General features: G+C 38.7%; 1 protein-coding gene across 3 annotated transcripts in view; it reads left to right on the top strand.

Moving 5' to 3' along the window:
- The window catches only part of Sema3c (semaphorin 3C), a 150574-nt gene that overhangs the window by 116131 nt on the left and 12590 nt on the right, over positions 1–21853 (top strand). For all 3 annotated transcript variants that reach the window (XM_087902474.1, XM_087902475.1, XM_087902476.1), the window contains 3 exons: positions 14914–15002; positions 18056–18097; positions 21498–21655. In XM_087902474.1, coding sequence (XP_087758600.1) covers positions 14914–15002; positions 18056–18097; positions 21498–21655 — 289 coding nt within the window. The remainder of the gene's footprint in view (positions 1–14913; positions 15003–18055; positions 18098–21497; positions 21656–21853) is intronic.

Raw genomic sequence — 21853 nt, 5'->3', positions numbered from 1 at the left:
AATTGATTCCTAATAATAATTCAACTATACTCAAAGACCAGAGCCTAGCATAATCTTCATTAGGGAAGCTTCATCTAGCAACTGATGGAAACAGATGCAGAGACCCATACCCAAGCATTAGGCAGGGCTGGGGAATCCAGAGGAGGAGGGAGAGGAAAGACTTTAAGAACTGAAGGGGTTAAGAACATGACAAGTGCATAGCCAGCAGAATTAACTAAGCTGGGAGCTCGTAGAGACTGAGGCCACAATCAGGAAGCATGTATGGGTCTGTGCAACGTCCTCTGTATACATACACAGTGTGGTTGTTTAGCTTGGTTTTCTTGTGAAATTTCTAATAGATGGAGTGGGACTGACTTTGTCTCATTGGCCTGCTCTTGGGACTCTTTTCCTCCAACTGGGTGGCCTCTTTCAACCTTGATTTTAGGGTATGTGTCCAGTCTTATTGTAACTTGCATTGTGTTTCGTTGATATTCCTGGGAGGCCTGCTCTTTTCTGAAGGGAAACAGAGGAAGAGTGGATCTGGGAGGGAGGGGAGGAGTGAAGTGTGAGGAACTAGGAAGAGTGGAGGGAGAAAAAGCTGAGGTCAGGATGTAATATACAAAAGAAGAATAAAACAAACAGACAAAGAATGTAGGTAGGTTCTATATGGCTAGAGAGATGTCTCCATAGAGATAGGGAGATGTCTCCATAGGGCTGGGGGGATGGCTCAGCTACTAAAGGCTCATTTCATCACCAAAACATCAGGAAGATTGGGCCTGATGAGTTTAGGAGATTTGATCTGGTGTAATTAATATTGAAAACCCAGTTCCTGGACTAATATATCACTTGGAGTAGCTGCTCTGTAGAAATTATTTGTGCCAATGAGAGAATGGGTTTCATGTATTATCCAGCATTAGTTCAGATGTAATTGTAGATCATGTAAAGTCATTCTCATATTGACTATGACAGATTCAGAAGGCAAATACCTGCTAACTAATTTCACATGCTAAACATTTATATTTCAATTCCTATTTTATTTAGTACAGTCTACTGATATTTTTCTTTTACTGAAGTTGATTTCATTTTCATTTTCTCATGAGACTTTGAACAACACGTTTTATCCACACGTTTCAAACTGGCGTTGCTGATGAGTTGACAGGACACTGGCTTTGGCATTATCACACACTTCAGCTCATCTAAACATTGTCACCAAGTCATAAATGTGAGCCAGACATCCCTAACAAGGTGTCAGAGAAGACAAAGATAAACTTTCCAGTGAAGTGGACTGACTTTTTGTGTGAAGATCAACTGTTCTAAAATTTAACCTGCAAGTTTGGCACAATCTTGCCAGTTATATTCCATTTTGACATGGAAGTACACACTTTTTTGTGACAGGGGATTGTCACACAAGAAAGTAGGGCTTAACCTGAGTTTTTGGAATGGTTTAACCTGACTTTTAAGAACATCCCACTTTTACAGATTTTTACTGTTTTTTTAAGAATTCAGATTATACCTGTATCCAAAATGTCTGACACTTTTAACAAAGCACATAGAAAACCTGATATGCTTCTTCTTGTTTAATTCAAATAGATCCTGTACAATGGATTGAAATATTGAAGGATTTCTGGATACGCAGTGTGTAGTGATCCCAGCAAGACTGTAGACAGAAGCTTCTGTTCCACCTGGTCCCACAGTCGTTTAGTCCTAATTAACACATGGAGACTTATAGTAATTATAAACTGTTTGGTCTATTGTTCAAGTTTATTACTAACTAGCTCTTACGATTTAAATTTACCCATAATTCTTGTCTGTATTTAGCCACATGGCTTGGTACCTTTTCTCAGTAAGGCATTCTCATCTTACTTCCTCTGCATCAGGTTTGTGACTGATTCTGCCTTTCCTCTTTCCAGAATTCTCCTAGTCTGGTTGCCCCACCTACACTTCCTGCCTGGCTACTGGCCAATCAGTGTTTTGTTAAACTAATAAGTGTGACTAATCTTCACAGTATACTAGAGTATCATTCTAAAGCATTTCCCTTTCTTTTCTTTTCAAAACAAGGTTCTGAATCACATCTCCTCTGTTTAGCTTTATTCCTGACCATTATCCTTAACAAGTTGTAACCAACACTCCAAACAAAGAAAAACATCCATAATCCATTTTTTGGGAATGTGGCTATAGTTTCCTAGGTTACTTCCTGATGATTGGGGCACTGGTAAATATTATATGAATCCAAAGAAAAATTAAGATTATGGTCAAGTTTTGACTGTAGTATTCTGTGAGGCTTGATCACCTCAGCCAGCAACCTCGAGCTGTTCTGGATATGGAATTCAGAGGAAACTGCTACAAAGGTACTCTAAAACATTGGATCATCTGAGCCATCCACTACTTGGGAGATTTTTTAGGGGATCTTGCTTGATCAAAAATGAATCTCATTTCCTGTAGAAACAAAAATAAAACCTTTTCTCCAACATAACATATCTTTTGACTTAAAATTTGAAGTCAAGGCATTTTTAAATTACATAGGTTGTATTAATACAGCAGCATTTATAATCAAATGTCTTTTAGCATCTGTTTCTCCTTCCTCAGCAGTCAAACAATTCAAAGACAATATGATAGTCCAGATTCTCTGTGTATTTTTGATCCTTATGTGGCTTTTTCTTATGATGTTTCTTTGATTTTTATTTTTAATATTTGAATTTTTGAGACAAAGTTTCTTTGTATATCTTTGACAGTCCTTTATCTTACTCTGTAGACCAGGTTGGCCTCAAAATTGCAGACATCTGCTTGCCTTCTGTCTCCCAAGTGCAAGGATTAAAAGTGTGCACCACCACACCTAGGAACTCTATTTCTTTTTTAAGGACTTTCTCTATTTTTACAGTATACAAGAGCATTATCCCACAGCACAAAAGAAAGAGTGATTGCTCTGTAAGATTGGCTCATTTTCTTCTTAGTTATTGGCCATTTTTCTTGCTTGTTTGAGGATAACTGTAGTCAAACCTCATCGGTGTGTTGTCTTTGTTTAGCTCTCCTCTGATAGGACTGTAAGGATGTTTTCAATGCCTCAGATGTTGAATTATCGAGCCTGTTGTCTAATTGTGGGGCATGAATGTCCTGCTAGGGTTTTGTTCTTGCAGGGCTGCTGGCTTCCTGGGGCTTGCCCTTGAGACCCTTGCCCTAGAAGAAGAACATACAGCCTCTTGCTCACCAGGCTGGGGCCCCGGTGACATCCCATAGGCCCGTAGCTGTCTGTTGTGGTGATTGCTTGTCTGGAAACCGGCTCTGAAAAAGAAAGTGGCTGCACAGGGAAGAGTTTAAATTTTAGAAAAATAGAGAAAGTGTTTTATTCAGAGTGTGAAATGAAGTAGAAAGTAGGGTAGAAAGTCAGAGGCAGAGCTTCTAAGGCAAGATGTGAGGTTAAAACTCTTTAAGTGTGTGCTTGGTTTACTTTTCCACTGATGTAGTAGGAAAATACTGAGCATCCAAATAACTTTCTCACAATTCCGGAAGCTAGAGATATGCTACTTAATTACGAAAGGCTCTCCCGGGTGTGTTTAATGCTTGTGACCTTGAGAAGGGGGCATATTTCTGAACTGTGTGGATGTGCTCAACGCAAACAGGGGGCTCTTTAAAAAGTCCAAAGACAGTTTGTCCTTGCTATAGTCAGGAAGATGGGAGACAGTGGAAGCACTGTCAGAATCACCCTGGTGACCCTGGAGATGGAAGAAAACAATTATGTGGAGGAAGATAAGCCACTAAATTTCTAAACCACAGAAAAGCAGTTTTCCCTAGAACACACAGATTGGGAAGCTCAAAATCCTGACTTGGGCATCCTGAGACCTATGTTTAACTTCTAGTCCCCACAAAGCTAAGAGGAACAGCGCGTGTTGTTCAAAAACACTAAAAGTGCTGGTAGTTATTTATGTAACAATTTAAAACAAATCTAGGCAGCTTTTGAATTCAAGCTTAATTAATAACTTTAAAGAACTTAGAAACCGTTATTAATCAAATTTTCTGTTTTTAGACTCTGAAGGGCAAGTCAACACTGACTAATGCATAAAGATAATATTCCATATCAGACTAAGCTTCTTTCTTAGTTACCAAGGTGCAGTACAGTAAGAAACCATAACAATGTCTGTGATCACAACACTTAGTTTACTATTTTAAGGTTGGCAGAGTCACTTTCTCAATCTCTTAAGCCTGGGTATCATATATTACAGCACAGCCATGCCACTGAGATCCTATCAGCTTGCATTTTGCTGTTGCCTACAAGCGAGTCGCATGCTCCTTGATGAAGGAAACAGGCATTGCCTTAGCGAGAGTTAACTTAGAATATGACAGGCACATTTATCTTCACTTCAAAGTATTTTTGTTCATGTTCATTTTGAACGCACACATACAAGTATGCATGTGCTTTCGTGACATGGCATGTGTGTGGAGGCCAGCGGAGAGATTTGGGAGCTTGTTTGTCTCTTTCCCCATGTGAACATCAACTCAGGTGGGCAGTGGCTGTGCCCACTCAGCCTCATTATACTAATGGAGAAGAGACACTAAAACAGCCCAAAGGAAAGCTAGCTTTTGTGTTTCAAAGGCAGGAAATGACGCCCATGTAAAACAGGAGTTGGAAGTTGGAGATTCAAAAAGATTACTTAGATCAAGAATTACGCAGAGGAAGAGATGAGATGATAAGAACTTCATTATTGTCATAATATATATTATAGACTATGTGATTTATATATTAGCATGAATATTGGAAAATTGGCCTTTTGTTTCATCTATCATGCATCCGTTATGAAAAGCAGTGGCAGTCTTCCTCAAAAATACAAATATGTAATTTAATTTACAATATAACATTTACTTAATTTTTATTATATTTAGTTAAATATATTTCAGTGTTTCGTTAAAATAACACAGACCCAACAAAATGAAAGGTATAAACTAAGAATTTGATGAACCGAATGGCGTATTTCGAATTGCAGTGCCCTTTCAGCATTGAAATAAAGCCAAAATTTGTCTCATGACGGACTGAAGTTTTGGTGGCCTCTCCTGATGGATAAGTCAAAGAGGGTGTCATTACAGATGTACTTCAGCCTCGAGTGCTGTGCTAGAGATAGAGAGAGGAGCCTCGTTAGCCGAGTGTGTGCTAGATGAATCCCTGGCAGTGCTGAAGCCAACCTAGGGAATTACAATGATAAGGATTTAACTCTGAGAGTTCCTGGAATGAGGAAGAAAATTAAGAAGCATTGTCTAATATGCGTGAGGAATGATCAAGAAAATAGCACAGAAGTGACCTTATGGTGACCTTGAGAAAGATGGAGTGGTCAGGAAGAAGCAGTGGAGAAGGTCATGTCATTTGGATGCCTTTGTTACTTGCTGTTTTCCACAATGTGTTACTTTCCTGTGTACTTTTCCTGTGTACTCGTGGCATTGAGGAAAGAATAACCGTTCCATTTGTATAGATGTAATCAGAAGAAAGGGAACAACGGCCAACAAGTGTGTGTCAATAGTGGATCTGGATATGACCACAAGGGAATGAGCTTCCTTATCTGAGAATGCAGAAGCAAGGATGGTCCAAGTCACTTTGTAGAAATGATTTGAACTTCAAAGCTAATGTAGAAGAGCGCCATATGACCAAAATGGTGCTGGAGAAGAGGCTCATTGGTGATTGTACAATTCATTAATTTTGGAGGTGTAGTTCTTCCCTGAGCAATCTAGGGGTATTATAGGATCAATATAGGAGTAATTAGGATTAATACAGGATTAATATAGGGGTACTCTAGGATTGATACAGAAGTATTGAATGATTAATACTGTAGTACTCTGGGATTAATACAAGAGTGATATCGGAGTATTGGAGTATTAATACAGTAGTGATCTAGGACTAATGCAGGAGTGATATCGGAGTATTGGAGTATTAATACAGTAGTGATCTAGGACTAATGCAGGAGTGACATAGGATTAGTATAGGACTATTATAAGATTAATACTGTAATGATCTAGGATTAATACAAGAGTGTTATAGGAGTATTATAAAATTAATACTGTAGTGATCTAGGGTTAATACAAGAGTATTATCCGAGTATTGTAGGATAGATACAGTAGTGATCTAGGACCAATACAGAAGTGATATAGGAATAATGTATACTTAGAAAGGCTGAACATTGTTCTCTGTTTGAAATTTGTTGTTACATCCTAAATAGGAGCTAATGAGCCTTACATCATTTACCTGCATTCTCCTTGGAAAGTATATTTGTTTGAAATTTGAAGCTGTTTTTTTTGTCTCTTTTTAAATGTGTACATACGTGTGTAAAGTAGATGTGTATTTGTGTGCAGCAGACATAGATGTCAGGTATTGTACTTTATCAGACTTCCATCATTTTATTTGAGACAGACTCTCTCACAGAACTCAAAAATCCCTAGACGACTGGAAAGCTGGGCCGAGGAACCTTGAGGATCCATCTGTCCTACCTCACCCCCACGCTAGAGTTATAGATGGTCACCAACAGGCCAAAGGAGGGGACAACAAGGGCAGAGACACGAAAATAAAAGGAAGGCCAAGAGAGGGAAAGAGAAGAGAACAAAGAAAAGAAGGAGAGGACAAGAGAGAAAGATAAAAGGGTAAAGAACTTCAGTGAGAGATCCCAGCTGGCGCTGCTGGTGGCCTTTTGGAAATTACAGAGCAAAGCACTGGTTTATAACAAGCTTGGGTGCTGCTGGAACACGCGGAATCCAATAAGAAGTGGCCAAAGACAATACGCTCAGTTACATAAAGGGTCTCTAAACTTTACAGCGACGGTTCACACAGCTTGTCTCCTTTGATCTTGAACAGCCGCTCAGGTGTGTAGGGAAAATGCAATATCCATATTTTATAGACAAGGACATTTTACAGGCACCAATTTGGGATTGCGAGTGTAGGGACATGATCTATCAAGCAGCTGCTCCCGATGTGCACCTGGGCAAGTGGCTCTCTCACCACCAAATGCTCACTGCAAACAGCACTTATAGGGCATAGCTACACTCCTCCCAGGATGCAGTTGTGGGAAGCATCCCTTCTAGCAACTGCTGTTGGGGGAACACAACTGTGGTGTCCTTAATTAGCAGGGTACTTTAAGCCCCTCTTCTTCTGGGGATTTCCAAACTGCTTATTTTAAAACATGACGTGGTTTCACTCTATAGTTTTACTTGAATCAGCCTCTTGAATGCTTTTGTTTGTTTTAAGTTGCAAATGTTTATTGTGAAAACATGTTTATAAAAGAAGAAAAATAAATTGTAGTTTACCATTCCTTCTTTCAAACCATGTTGTTAATATCTAGGCATTTCAATCTGGCTTTTGTGTTCTGCCAGTTGAAGAATTATAAGGCTGGGAAAATCTCAGGGGAAGTGTACTATCTTTATTACCTATCTGTGGTGTCTCTCTTGATCTGTCTGCCTACTACTGATCTTTCAAAACCCCTCAGAATGTACTTTAAAATTCAGAAAATTTTGAAGAGGAAGCATCAATGTATGCATATATTAGATGCCTTGCGAGTTCTTGACCATACGTCATGATAGCGCACAGTACTATTTTCTACGTAGAAATCTTCAACCCAAGCAAACCAAATGACTTCCCATCCATACACGTCAGACTTTATAATAAATTAGTTAAAGGACCTATTTTGTCACCATAAGATACATATCTTAAATAGACAAAAACACTGCAGTGTTTGGAATATAGGGCTGTATAGAGTTAGCAAACAATCTCATCTTTAAAATGGAGTGTGATCCTCAACTTGCAAGCAAGTTGTTACGTTATAAATGCAAACTTATCTTACAGGGTCAGATATTGCAAATACATAATTTGACTATTACTTGGGGTATGTGTGTGTCTCTGTGTGTGAATATCATGTTTTTACTGTCACCTGGATCCTGAGTATTATTGCTTGTGTGTTTGTTTAGCTAATCAGGGTGTAATGGTCCCTAAAACAGGAAGGGAAGATAGTACGGCACATCTTAGATATGGTTTGAAGAGGTCTCCTGAATCTTCCCTAGGTATTTTTGTGACTGTTCTCCTTAGGAAGGGGATGTGGGGGCTGCACTGTCCTGTTAGTACTGGCTGTATTCCTGATCTGCTGTGGCAGTTGTATGTTGTGCACCTTCAGTACCAGTGTCCCTGGACTTATGGAAATGACCATGTTGCCCTTGGATCTGTTACCTTCTCCTAAATAGAACTCATAATTATTTTAGGAAACACACTATTGCTTTGATGTTGACCGCGGAAGGCCTTTCTCTTTGGTTGCTGGGTTTAGACTCTGTATGTAAACGAATCTGGTTTTGCAGAAAACCAGCAGCACATTATTACCTGATCCTTGATAAACCAGGTTACTGATATTTTTTAAGTTAGATCTAAACGAGGTCTTAACTTTCAAATATGACCTACATAAATCTCAGTTTTTTGGTGAGACCAAGAATCATCAAGGTGTTAATGAAACAGGAGTGAGGCTAGCATTTTGGTTTCCAATAACACTGCCTCCCTTCTTCCCTGCCAACAAGTGTAGAACCTCCGCTATCCCCTCTCTATTCAGCTCAATCACCTTCCCAGTCATCTCAGCCCACACAGATCTCACCCAGCTAAAGGACAGCCCACCCGTGCTCTGCTGCTCCAAATTCCTGTATCTGCTTTCCACCCCGGTGTGATCTCCATGTTGCACTTGCACTCCCAGAACCTCTTGTGGGAAACTGACCCAAGGCAGGGAGTGCGGAGATCCCGAAAGTCAGCATGTGAGAATCCTGTGCCACATGATCTGAAAAAAGAGTCACCTCTGGGTCTGGCAAGATGGGTCAGCGGGAAAAGGCAGGTGTATCCAAGCCAGAGGGTCCACGTTGGATTCTTACAAAGCACACGATACTCAGAGAAAATGAGCCCTGCAAGGAGTCCTCTGACTGCCTCACTCACGTGTGGCGCGTGTGCATTCTGAGCGCTCATATGTAATTAACTAACTGAAACAGGAAGAGGTCCTCACATAGTTTACCATTCTTACATTGTTCACTGTGGGAAATTTCTCCAGCAGCCTTGATTCCATTGGCCCATGGTCATAAGCGCCATCGTGAAAGGTTTTCCTCTTATTTCTTTCAAAAGTGTGTGAGGTCCCTTATTCCTTATTGCCATATCAACTTCAACTTTCATCAAAAACAGTAATTTTGCAGATTTGGTATTCTTGTAGAACTTCATATGTTATATGTTTGTCTGATTTTTTTATGTATCTAAAATTTATTGATTGTAATTTTTACATAGAAGTTTACACAATGATTGTATTATAGAGTATATAAGTTATTTCATACATTAATTACAAATGTGTTATTTCCACTTAATTTATACAACTGGAAAGAAGATTTCACAAATCTATATCAAAATTGATTTGGTGGTTCCCCTTATGATGGATATGAATCAACTACAAAGAAGTTAAATCCATTTGTGACAATTATACTGTTCGTCACTTGGGAGTCTCATGCATTTGAGCAGGCGTATGTTTTTCTCTAAAGCTTATGCATATGTAGTACTTCTAAAAATTCCTGCTGTGATTTAACATGGGAAACAACATGTGCATTTTTGGTAAACTCTGTAGGTGACCTTGGCTGAGGTAATCCAAAGGCCACATTTTGAAAGTTTATGTAATTGAGCATGGCCAGGGATGTTAAAAGGCCAAGTAAAATGAAAGGCGATTAGCAAATGAAACTGAAAATCAAGGAATCCTATTCTATTTATTTTTCTTATAATGCAGAGAAGGAGTATAACTTTCTGAAAAGCTCTTTGCACCAATAAAATCCTTTTTAATTTAACTACACCAGACACATTCATAGTTATGTGACCCTATACACTCTTGCATTATCACAGAAAAAATACTGTGAAGGTAGCTTGGATGGGTACTGCTAACCCAATTGTGTCCTCTTAAATGGAGACACTTAAGATGCGACTTACAGCCAAGAATGTGGCAGTCGGGACCTGTGTGACTGAGGCTGGTGCTTCAATCATCTGCCAGGAATGGGGGAGAATAATACTTGTTTTTCTGTATTATTTTCAAATTATAAAAGTAGGAAGAAAAGCCTACAGCAGCAGTGATTTGGTAATCAAGCGAGAAAGTGGCTCCCACTTGGAGTGGATGTTTAACCAGGCTGCAAATGAGGCAGCCACTTGATTAGACCCAGTTCTTGAAGCTGCGGGGGTTGGAAGTCTAATCGCATTCCCTCCAAGTCTACAAAGCTTCCACTTGCCTGAACTTTTCAGCTTTTGCTTGGCTTTACCCTTCTGTTCTGGCCATAGATGAATTGACTCTGAAAAATACAATGAGAGAATGTGGGCATTTAACACATCTGTTTATTGTTTTATAATGTTTGATTTTAAAAAAATAAATGCTAGATCTTACATGACAATTGCCTTAAAGTCACATACGATGCTGCAGTGTTTGACACCCTGGGTCACTGAGCTGAAAAAAGAAAGAGCAGGAAGAGATCGGTATTCAATTTGGGATTGTGTGTCTTTTCTCAAGTGAGTACGGCGCCTTCTTCCTTGATGTGAACGATTATTGATTACCACGCTCTCAGAATCACAACTGTGTGAGCAATTTGTAGGGTACGGTGAAAAAAATTAAAACTCAGTGTCCCTGCCTAAAAAAATAAATAAATAAGACTTTTTAAAGAGGCTGTAAAAGGGCATTAAATCAAGCTTGCTGCCTCCCTAACCACAGGTGCCCATGTGATTGTGTCAGTGACATGGGGAGGAAGCCAGCTTGGCTAGAATTCTTTCAGGAGTTAACAACCACTGGGAGGGGGGGAGGGACTAGATCTGATTAACGTGGCCTTGTTCCTCCATTCCTAAGGCAAGCGCAGCTTGTTTCCCGGGAAACCGGAGGACTTCAGTTAATGTGTAACCAGGGGCTAAATGCCAGTCCTGACTCCAGTGACCTGCTGAGTACTGACCTCTGCTTCAGGACTTGCTTTAGACAGCCAGCACCTACTGTGTGACACCTGCAGGCTGGCCTCCAGGGTAGGGACAGACGGAAGAGCGCTTGAACAATTCTTGCTGGGATCCCTTCCACTACATTCTCAAAGAAATCTAGACAGCATAAAATAAACAAGAAGAAAGGAGGCTTGTTTAGGGAGGCCTCTTTAGATACTTGATAAACAAAAGGAAATTAAATCAGCCCTGTGTGATGAACATTCTGCTGTTATCTTTGTGGGAAGATTGACACCATGGGAATCACGTCTAAGATTTGTCTTGGTTACTCCCACGTGTCCTCCGTGATTTAATTGATTCAGGGATCTTCATCTAGCTGAAGAAGTTCATTAAAAGAAAGCTACTTCGATGATGGCCAAGTTTAGTGGGTGAGCAACAGAGAGGCACAGAGGTTTCACCTGCTGAGGGTAACCTATGTGCCGGACCACACAAGGTTTTAAATGGTTTCTATATTCCTATTTCTTAGTCAGAACTCAACTCAAAAGTGGCCATACACCTTCCTCTGGCTAATGAAAGCAACAGAAGACTTTCATTTGGGAATTTAGGAGGCAGAATTTCGTTGTGGCATCCTTCAGTTCTGCTTTCTGTGTCGCTACGGCCTCTCCAAGGGAGTTTCTTATATAGTAACTTGAATGATTCTAGCACAGCTAAGTGCAAGACTTTATTACCCCGATGAAAGAGACTCATGCTGGGATTGAGTCCCAGGGCTCTGACCTGTGTATTTGCCCACTCCTTGGATGCTCTTATGGGATACCTTGCATGTAGTGGGTAAAGCGCAGAGGCATCCTTTAGTATGCAGACTGAGAATGGAAGAGATGTTTCCGAAAGCTGCCTGTTGGTAAAAGGGAAAATGATTCGGCATAGCTGTCGTAACCGACAACTACTGCAAAAGTGTAGTTATTGACGCTGTTGACAGGGAAGTCAGCTGAAGCGGAGGCAAAGGAGTGGGAAGCTGCTTCGCTGTAACTCGGTTGTAGGCGCGAGACTACTCCAAAGATAAAAGAACCACGGAGAGGATTTATACTAGTGCATCCTGCCAAAGAAAACTATTCTGAGCACCCCGAAAAGGAAGATATCTGATAACCACATTTTCTTCAAACGAAATGGGACAGAGATGGCTTTATGTGGATGTCAACACTGGGGAGCTTCATGACGATTCTGGAATGTACATCTCACAATGACTAACATTTTATGTGAACACAGGACTTAAAAACCCATAAACTCTAGACTGAACACTTGAGTATTATGTCTATTTTTCTTTTATCTCCTCAGTCTGACTCAGTGGAGACCGTCAATAATTTTTTTTTACCAAGTTAATGAGGTCAAATGGATGGCAGATAACCCAAATTTACTTTATTTTATAGTGAATTATACAGCCTAAGATACTGCAAAAATATTTTCCATGTTTATCAGTACCAGATAATTTTCTAAAATCTAAAATAGAAAGCAAAAAGCAATTTATATCCTACTTTTTATTATTACTGAGTCCAAAATATGTTCTTCACCATAATTTATCAGCTAATATTACATATTTTTACTTTATCAATGCATAAATGAAGTATCTTTACCAGAAACCGTTTTGAAGATATTGATGATTCATTAAAACCTTTGCTCTCCTAACATACTAGCACATCATAAGAAGAAATTAAGAGGCATATAATTCATCTGAGAACATGCAACCATTTTTCTTTGATATTGCAAATCAGATACTGTGCACACATTTTCTAAACTGCATGGCACTTTGATAGGGCTATGCATTATGGAACTGCTAAAGCAACCTGACTGAACTTTTCAGAGCCGTGATGTCTTTGAGAGACACTGTGATCAAGATACACTTTAGGGTATTTCTTGTGGCTTGGTCTCCAAAGCCTCTCCTCATCCTCTGCTCTTGGAGGATGCAGCCAATAAAGGCAAGGATGCTAACAGTCCTTACACACTAGAAAAGACTATAACCTCTAACATTACATAATCAGTCGGATTGGATATGCTCATTCCTGTCGTGACTTCTTCAAACCCTTAGGATCAGTGACTCACATACTCAGAAGTAGCATCTGGGTACATGTACATGCACACACACAGACATAGACACATACACTCAGACACCCATGGGAGGCAGTAGTAGGGGAGGAAAACTACACATTTTTCTTTAAACTGTAATAACCTCAAAATTCTTTGATTAAGGGTTTTGGTTATATGATATTCCTCTAGTTGTCTACACTGATCAATTTGATGTGTTGCCATTTGAAAGTGAGGAACATCTGTAACCACAATCATCCATTTTCCATTGTAACATAATTGCGTAGCATCTCTAAGAGGTTTCTTATTGCAAATTTTTATTTATATCACCTCTAGAACAAAATATCTCAAAGCATCACCTGGGTTGAGTTAATGAGGCTGGTGAGAGAAGCAGAATTAGTTTGTAGATTACACCTGGAGTATTCAGTACTGTGGGACCGTCATTAAGTTATAGCTTGTTTTAGCAGTGAATTGTAGTCTCAGAATGAACTTACACACTTCTAACATCAAATTCGGATGTTGGATCCTCATAGCCTAGCAACTGTTCAGCAAGCATCAGGTCCCACTGTTCCTGACATCTTTTAGGAGTTATCTCTCTTTTTAAAAATCATTGTACCATTTTATAAACCATGATTTTTTTAAGTCAGAACTTTTGAGAATCTGGTAAGGTTCATAAAATATGAATTGTAAATGTGAATAGGATATTTCATGTCAAATCACTCTTATTTGTAGACTGATAACCAGTGTTAAGGTTTAAGATTTGTAGTATCAATACCTAAATGATTCCTAGTTAAAAAATTCTGCATAGTTCACTTTTACTTAACTTTTCTCATGGACATTTCTCAAACAAATTAAAAAAAACAGCCATCTTATCTGTTGGTGGTAGATAATTATAAGTTCATAGTCACAACTGAGGGTATTTTTGACTTGATATTTTCATCCAGCTTATGAATTATTTTAAGAGCAAGTTTTTTATCTTATTGTTAAATCTTTACTAGTTTTCTCAAATCTAACATTCATGTAATTTGTAAAGCAAAATAATCATATGCATAAAATGTTTACATAACTATGAAGCAATCTGAATTATCTTACCCTAAAGACCATTTTCTGTACTGTTATGCAATACATACTACTGTTATTCAGCATGGCTACAGGATACAAGAACATTTTCACTTTCTATTACTTTGGACCACATAATTTCAATTTTTCCCTATATTTTAAGAACTTCCAAAGAAACACTGCCAAATTATAATTAAAATCATATCAGTATGATTATTCTATAAATGGTATCCATGCCTGAAATAAAACAGTTTATTTATGTTTTTCATTAATGTTTCCTGTTAAACTGTCCATTGTAATGGGAGTGAGATATTTTACCCTATCTTACCTCAAAATCATAGATCAAATGTTTATTGTTCAGGACTAGTGACTTTATGCTATAATGGTAGCTGATCATTTCTACTAAGACTTCCTCAGATAATGAAATCAATACAGGTTAAATGTTAGCAAAATGGTAGCAGGAGTATCATTTCATAATGCTAGCTTGGAGAAATAAGGAACGTTTTTTAATGACTGAACTTCATAATTTCTATTGTATTTCAAGAGTATATACTTGACTCACATATTCTTTTACAGATTCATTCATAATTGTGCACATATGTGAGTGCGGGTGCCTGACTCCTACTTTTGTCTTTACACGAATGTATATCCTTCCTGAACAGCTTTGATTGTACACGAGGCAAAATGAGAGCTTGCCAGATTTTCCTTTTAGGTGTATCTATTCTCAATCTAAACATACGGGATTAGACATAAATTCAATGTGTTCTAAATAGTAATCGCTTAACATGTAATCTATTTGAAGACTGGGCGCTTGTGTTAAGAATCCTTCAGGAAGTATTCTGAAAGAACCTCCTTGCCTCTCTCCCTTCCAGATCGGGGCACCGTGCAGAAGGTGGTGGTCCTGCCAAGCAACAGCTCTGCCAGTGGGGAGCTCATTCTGGAGGAGCTACAAGTCTTTAAGGTTTGTCCATGACTTCCCTCTGTTCATCTCAACACATGCGCGATGACATCATTCCTTTACTCCTCTAGCCAGCAAAAATATCCAATGAAAGATTAAATAAACAAATGCAGTAATTTTTTACGAGCAGAAAAGCATCAGATAAAAGGAGAAATAGAGAACAAATATTTTTGTGAAGTATTTTCTCATACTTCAAGTTGTCTTAACATAAAAGGCTATCATTTTTTCTTCCAACTGTCATCACAAGTCAAGGAAATTTGGTCGTCAATTATTTTTAATAGATGAGCTTCTATGGCCAAGGTCTTGAAGAGTTGTCATGTACGGGTTTTTGTCATTCCCGTCACAAACTACTGTAACCCGAATGCCTTCAGATTACTGATTGTAGATAAGCTTCCTCATATTTTTGCAACCAGTCATAAAAATAAAAATAAAATAAAAAAACTGCTGTTGTTTGATTGCTTTCCATTCAGATGCCACTCTGGTTAAATCAAACCAGTGTTCCTTCTTGGCACTTGAAGCTTTCTATCCTTACTTGAGATTTCACTATATTGTTCTTGTTGAATTGGGGTTAAAAAAAAAAAAAAGAAAGAAACAAAGAAAGAAAAAGAAAAACAAGAAAACAAAAGCAAAAGTACACACAGAATCTCCCTCTAAGGTCTCTGTCAGTCAGGACACAGGCCCAGAGTCCCTTTCCTCCTTCCTCCTTTTAGCTTGAGCCTGTTATGCTCTCTCCAGTCTGGTCTCCAGCTTGGGACCTTCCTACCTCAGTTTCCCAGTGCTCTGATTACAGAGCAGGCCACTAAGTTCAGCCACTATCTCCTCTAGTATCTGGGAACCAGCAGAACTGGTTTCCTGCCTTGCGGGTTTCTTAGCGGGGCTACTGCTGTTAAGCAAGTGTCCTTCTTACCTGCATTTGGAAACTGAAGGGATAGACAGCCAAAGAACTGCATGGAAACCTTGGCCTGGATTCAATCCTTTCGTCGACACTATTTACACTGCAGCCAATTAAGACTCCGCGCTCCTGGAACGCAGAGCTGGCCACTCCCTGATTTTACTCAGTGGCACCTCAGACCTCCCAGAACCAGACAGAACATCTCTGTTGCAGTTAGCTGTCTTGCTTAGCTGACCTGACTTGGAATGTATTGACTCATTAATACCATTATTGCGGTTACTAAGACCATTGGTTTCATAAGCATTTAATTGCTTAAGATACAACTCGGTTCGATTTCATTATTAAAATTTTAAATTAAAGAATGTAACAAAGAATGGAATCTAATATAAGTCAGAGGCACACCAGCTCCTTTGCAGTGTGCTATTAAGTTTATCACTTTAAATATTTGATTCTAATTTGCGCTAGGTTCTTTATGACTAGCACATTAAAATTACGCCCATCAGGTAAATGTTTTACATCTTTGGCTTTGTAAAGAAGCTGAAGGCTTCACTGTATTAACTAAAATTGTAGTACACATTATGCCTTTTTTTTCTCATGCAACCAACTAGGAATAGATTGGTAATTCCTGAAGATGACAAAAAGTTACATAGTGCAAACACCTCATTTTTTAATACTGAAGTATCTTTTTGGTTATCGGGCAATGTTTAATGAAGTGAGTTTGACACGAGTCTAAACATGTGTGCTATGGAAGAGCCGTAAAGACATGTACATTATTCTGATCAAGGAAGAACTATGTAGGAGCTGTTATATGATGTCCTCTGTGGTTAGCCTCAAGGGGAGGAAACTCTCCAGGAAAATACACAGACAGTCACAATGCATGTAGGAGACATCACTGTAAAAGGTGTTGGAACTTCCTTACTGATGCCTGTGTGGTTTTCTGATCGAGCAGAGTCAAAAGACGCTCTTGGCACATGCAGGGACTCTCTTTGGCATGTGTTTGTGTCTCATTTCTGAGATGAGGTAAAAGTAATTGAGTGTGCGTGATATATTGCTATGGTCATGAAAGGAAATAATGGATTTATGTAGGAAAAAAGTTCCCTAATTACATAGCATATAGAATGCTGTAGATGTATTAGTGTAACTTTTGAAAGGATAGGCAGCGTTACTACACAGCACAGAAGTGTAACGTCTTTCTTTAATCCTACAGTCATGTATGCTGAGTGTCTAGTTTCTGAAAGCTTACAGTGAACTCAGATACAACTCTACTAGTGGATTTGTCATATCCATCGCCCGTGTACGTGTGTGTGCTAAAAAAGGATAACAAAAATTGTTGCCACTGAGAATTACTGATGTTACCTTTTATTTCATCATAAATGTTTACAAACCTATACAATCCAAGAAAAAAAAAAGCTATAGTGTTGGGAATAATTTAATTTCAGAGTTTGCCTCTGCTTAAATCATCTAAGTCTTCGTGAATCACCATCGGGTCATCAGAAATTTAACTTTAAGTTTAAAACTAATTGATAATAGTTAGGATGTAAAGTTATCGAGTGGCCTTCAGAAAAATTATCTTTGCCGTGTACAAAACATTACCTTCACAGTGCAGAAAATATACCATCTCAGAGACCAGAGATTTTAGATGCTTGAACAACTGATTCTACAATTGCATATTTTATAATTATTATAACTGATTTTATAAATTCACAATAAAGAGGTCTTTCTGTCTGTGTATGAGTTTGTTGTACCAGTGAAAACTCAATAGCATAGTTCAGTCATATACATTTTAAACAATCCTTGTCAGGAGCCGAATTCCAGAAGTCTGTGTTGTGAAGTTTCCCCTATCACTGCCGCCCACCTACACACCCAGATCCAACCCTCAACTCAATGTCCCAAATACTTCTTTCAATTATCTCACTTGGCAGTGCATCTTAAGGCCTTTTGTGTTAAGCGTCTGATAAAGTCATTCCTTCTCTCAGGTTCAAACACCTGTTAGTGTGTTGAAAGTCCAGTCTTAGCCCCAAAGAAGAAAGGAACTTTACAGAGAGATCATGAACTAAGAGAAAAATATGGCATTTTGAATTTTTTTTACGAAACTTGAGTTTTTACATTCAAAATTGCTTTTCAGATCATATGAGCAACTAATATACATTTTCTAATCTTTTAGAACCATGTTCCCATAACAACAATGAAAATTTCATCTAAGAAGGTAAGAACTAGGCCATTTGTTTATGTTCTATGCATGACAAAATGTCTAACTAACAGGAAGATATGTTTTTTAACTTCTGAAAAACTAATTCTATTGATAATTAATCAATAACTATTGATAATCATACAGAATCATTTCTATTTTGATATAGTTCTCATTATCTATTAGTGAAAATGGAATAGGTGTGTTTTGCAAAATTTAATGAAAGAAGACCATATATGCTGAAGGTATTCCAGAGTATTGTATTTGTCATACCCTCAACTATTATGGCATATGAGATTCACTATAATAAAAATTAGCATTCTAAAAATAGAACTTAACATAAAGCTTGGGCTATTTTAGATCAAGGCTTTCCTGCCAGCGAGAAGGAGTGATCTGCCCACTTCTGCTTTCCTGATACCGTCATATCTTTGAAGTAATTATGCAATGCTATATCCTAGGATTTATGCATATATCTACAAAACCCTTAATATAACACTATCTATGCATTTGAGGAAGGACTGAGTGCTGGCAATCAACAAGAGCTAGCTAATCTATGTTTTCCTGAACATGAAAATACTCAAAGATCATGGGCAGTTGACGACAATTTTAGTTTTTCTGTGCCTGTGATGTACCCTGTTCCAATTCCCATAGGTAGTGTCTTAAACCAAAGCCCTAAGAGTGACCTCCCTAGAGTCAGATTGAGTCAGTTTCGCATGCATTTGAATCTCCACTTGACTGTAAATTACTGGCAAGTTGTTTAACTTCCCTGACCTAAGCTTCTACATCTAGAGAGCAATGTCTTTCTCACAAATGGTGGATGTGAGCTGCCTAGGATAAAATGGGACGAGTTCGTGCTGTCTGTAAGAACCTTGGATTCTATTTTTCTTGGAATAGAGACCAAAGACTTTAGATGCTTGAGCAGCTGATTTTCTAATTGCTGTGCTCTTAGCCATAGCCGAAGTTCTAGAGAGACATGATGTGGTACTCGTAGTCAGTCTGGTGCTCTTTGCACTTGGCCAAATTTTATGAGAACAAATAAATATGACATAATGGAGTTAACGATCTCATCTGTGAAAATGTTTGCACGGAGCATAGCAAACATTTTCCCAAGTAGCAAGAAGTCATTCGTCATTTGGCTAATGTCCTATGGAGCTGATCTCAAGTCTGAATTGTCTTTGAAGCCAGCAGGGAGGCCTTTTGTTTACGATGACTTGGTGGAAAGAGGCAATGTAGAAGCGAGATTCAAAATCTTCACAGTCATTTTTGTGTCATAGTAGTCATATATAAAAGGTATCCTTGACATATTTATAGGTCATATGTTACACTGGTGCTCAACATCTCACGCTGCAGATAGGTGAATGTGTTTCAGTGGACAGTGAGCCTCACAGCTGGGGTAGTGACTTGATGTCCTGGAACACTGGCTTCACGGAAAATTTCACTGTACTCTGCGGTGGGAAGATTACAGTTTGTGAAAGAGTTTAAATATCATGAATGTGATACCTTTCCTAGTACTCAAATTGCTCATCCATCTTTAACCTTTTTTTCCTATTAATTTACTCTTGTACCCAATTTCAAAAATATATTGACATTACTAATAATTAAATTATCTGGAGTAGAACTGCCTTTTTACCTTTTTTCTCGAATAAACTAGCATTCTTAAAATACTTTCAATTAAATGGACACTGTCCCTTGCCTGCACGCTTCAGATAGATATTTAGTTATTCAATAAACGCTTCCTGGGACCTGAACCTCAGGGCCTTCTGCACAGCAGCCATGTTCTCCCACTGACTTCCATCCCCAGCCTCCTTTTCCAACTTTCATTTTGTGACAAAGTTTTAGCAAGTGGTCAGTGTGGGCCGGCGAAGTCACTCTAGCCCAGGCAAGCCTTGAGCTTGTCACTCTCCTGCTTTAGCCTCCCAAGAAACTGGATTTACAGATCTGTGCCACAGGGCCTGGTGGCAAGCGTTTACATCCAGTGCTCTTTAGGGAAGGATAACTGACAAAATATAGACCACAACATTGTTTGGAAAGTATTTAAATGTCTATATCGTAATCAATCAATTTCAGATAATTTCTTAAAATTCGATTGACATGAATAAAGTAGCTATATAAGACATAATAGACTGAGATATGATTCATGTTATTGAAACTGAAACTTACAAATTAGTAGTTTTTATTAATATTTTAATCCACTGTTGTAATTAATTCATATTCATTGTCAGTTCTTTTCCTAGTATGTATTCTGGGAATTTTATAGCTTTGGGGCATTTGGGTCTTAGAAGAATAAGACAGCATAAGTTTTACTACGTTATATAAAATTTTCAAATAATTAAAAAGTAATCGATTTTTAAAAGCATCGGAATGATTTACAAATTATGCAGAGGGCGAACTCTATTTTTGACTTTGTAAGGGTAATGAAGATGGGTAGACAATGAAGAAATTTTGAGGCGTGCTTAAATGTAAACAACTCCTACATTTGGGCTGATGAGATGGCCTAGTGACTAAGAATACTTGCCAGTCGACAATGTGGACCTGAGCTTGCATCCCAGCATCCACATTAAATAGAAAGAGGGGTCGTGAGCATTGCTGTAGCACAGAGGGAGGAGGAGGAACACTGGGGCTTGCTAGATGACAGCGCATCTCCGAGTTCAGTAACTTACTCAAAGGAATATGGCAGACGGGGATAGAACAGAATGACCAGTGTCCTCCTTTCCACGTGCACGAACGAGCACACAGGTGCACACAGAGGTGCATATGACACAAGCACACATATACAAGCCTAGATTCACATTTACATAAAAAATAAACATTGGATTATTCATTTTTTTATATACTCTTAACATAGCTTTAATAAGTAATACGTAACTTTCAAAGTCACGTAGTCAACTGCTTTCACTTTCAGTGTGACTGATTAGTACTTTTTCTTCGAAACAAAATGTCTTCTATTTCGAAATTAATGTGTTTTAATGTAAAAAACTTGAAAGCTTGCTATTTGCTAAGGACGGTTTCTTCGAAACAAAATGTCCTCTATTCCAAAACTAATGTGTGCTGCTGTACTTGACAACCATGAAAGCTGGCCGTTTGCTGAGAGACAGAAGTCAAAGGAAAGAGAGAACATCATAATTTAAGTAAGCAATATATTAGCTCAAATCTGAGAGAACAAGGAATCCCAGTGTTTAAAGCGGATTAGCTTCTCTATGGTGCACTGGGAGGTGCGATACTTAGTAGAAAGTGGTGATGTTATAGGCATACTCACGGGAGGAAAGGTCTACTTATTTTAGCTCCATACCCTCTTTGTTTCCTGTTTTGAGTGTTTCTAAATAAATCCATGGGTTTGTGGCCCTATATTATAATGCGCTCCTGCTGAAAGTCTTTAAATTTCCGCATCTGAACTAAATCATCGTAACTCTCCTTATAGCAACAGTTGTATGTGAGCTCCAACGAGGGGGTTTCCCAGTTGTCCCTGCATCGCTGCCACATCTATGGCACAGCCTGTGCCGACTGCTGCCTGGCTAGGGACCCCTACTGTGCCTGGGACGGCCACTCCTGCTCCAGATTCTACCCCACGGGAAAGCGGTGAGTACCAAGCGTCCACGTGAAAACCCAAAGAAACCTCTCAGGGCAGTGCAGATGGGGATCAGTACTGTGGCTGTTTTCATTTACAAAGACAATGCAAAATGCAGCCATGTGGAGCACTACGCACTACAAAAAGCCTTTCAGGAAAGAAGATGTCGTACTTCATGACTTCAGCTTTTGCATTCTTCCTCTTCATGG

Source organism: Myodes glareolus, chromosome 27, assembly GCF_982192425.1.
Source record: "Myodes glareolus chromosome 27, mMyoGla1.1, whole genome shotgun sequence".
Lineage (NCBI taxonomy): Eukaryota > Metazoa > Chordata > Mammalia > Rodentia > Cricetidae > Myodes > Myodes glareolus.
The sequence above is the reverse complement of the archived record's forward strand: the minus strand, read 5'-3'. Positions and strand labels throughout refer to the sequence as shown.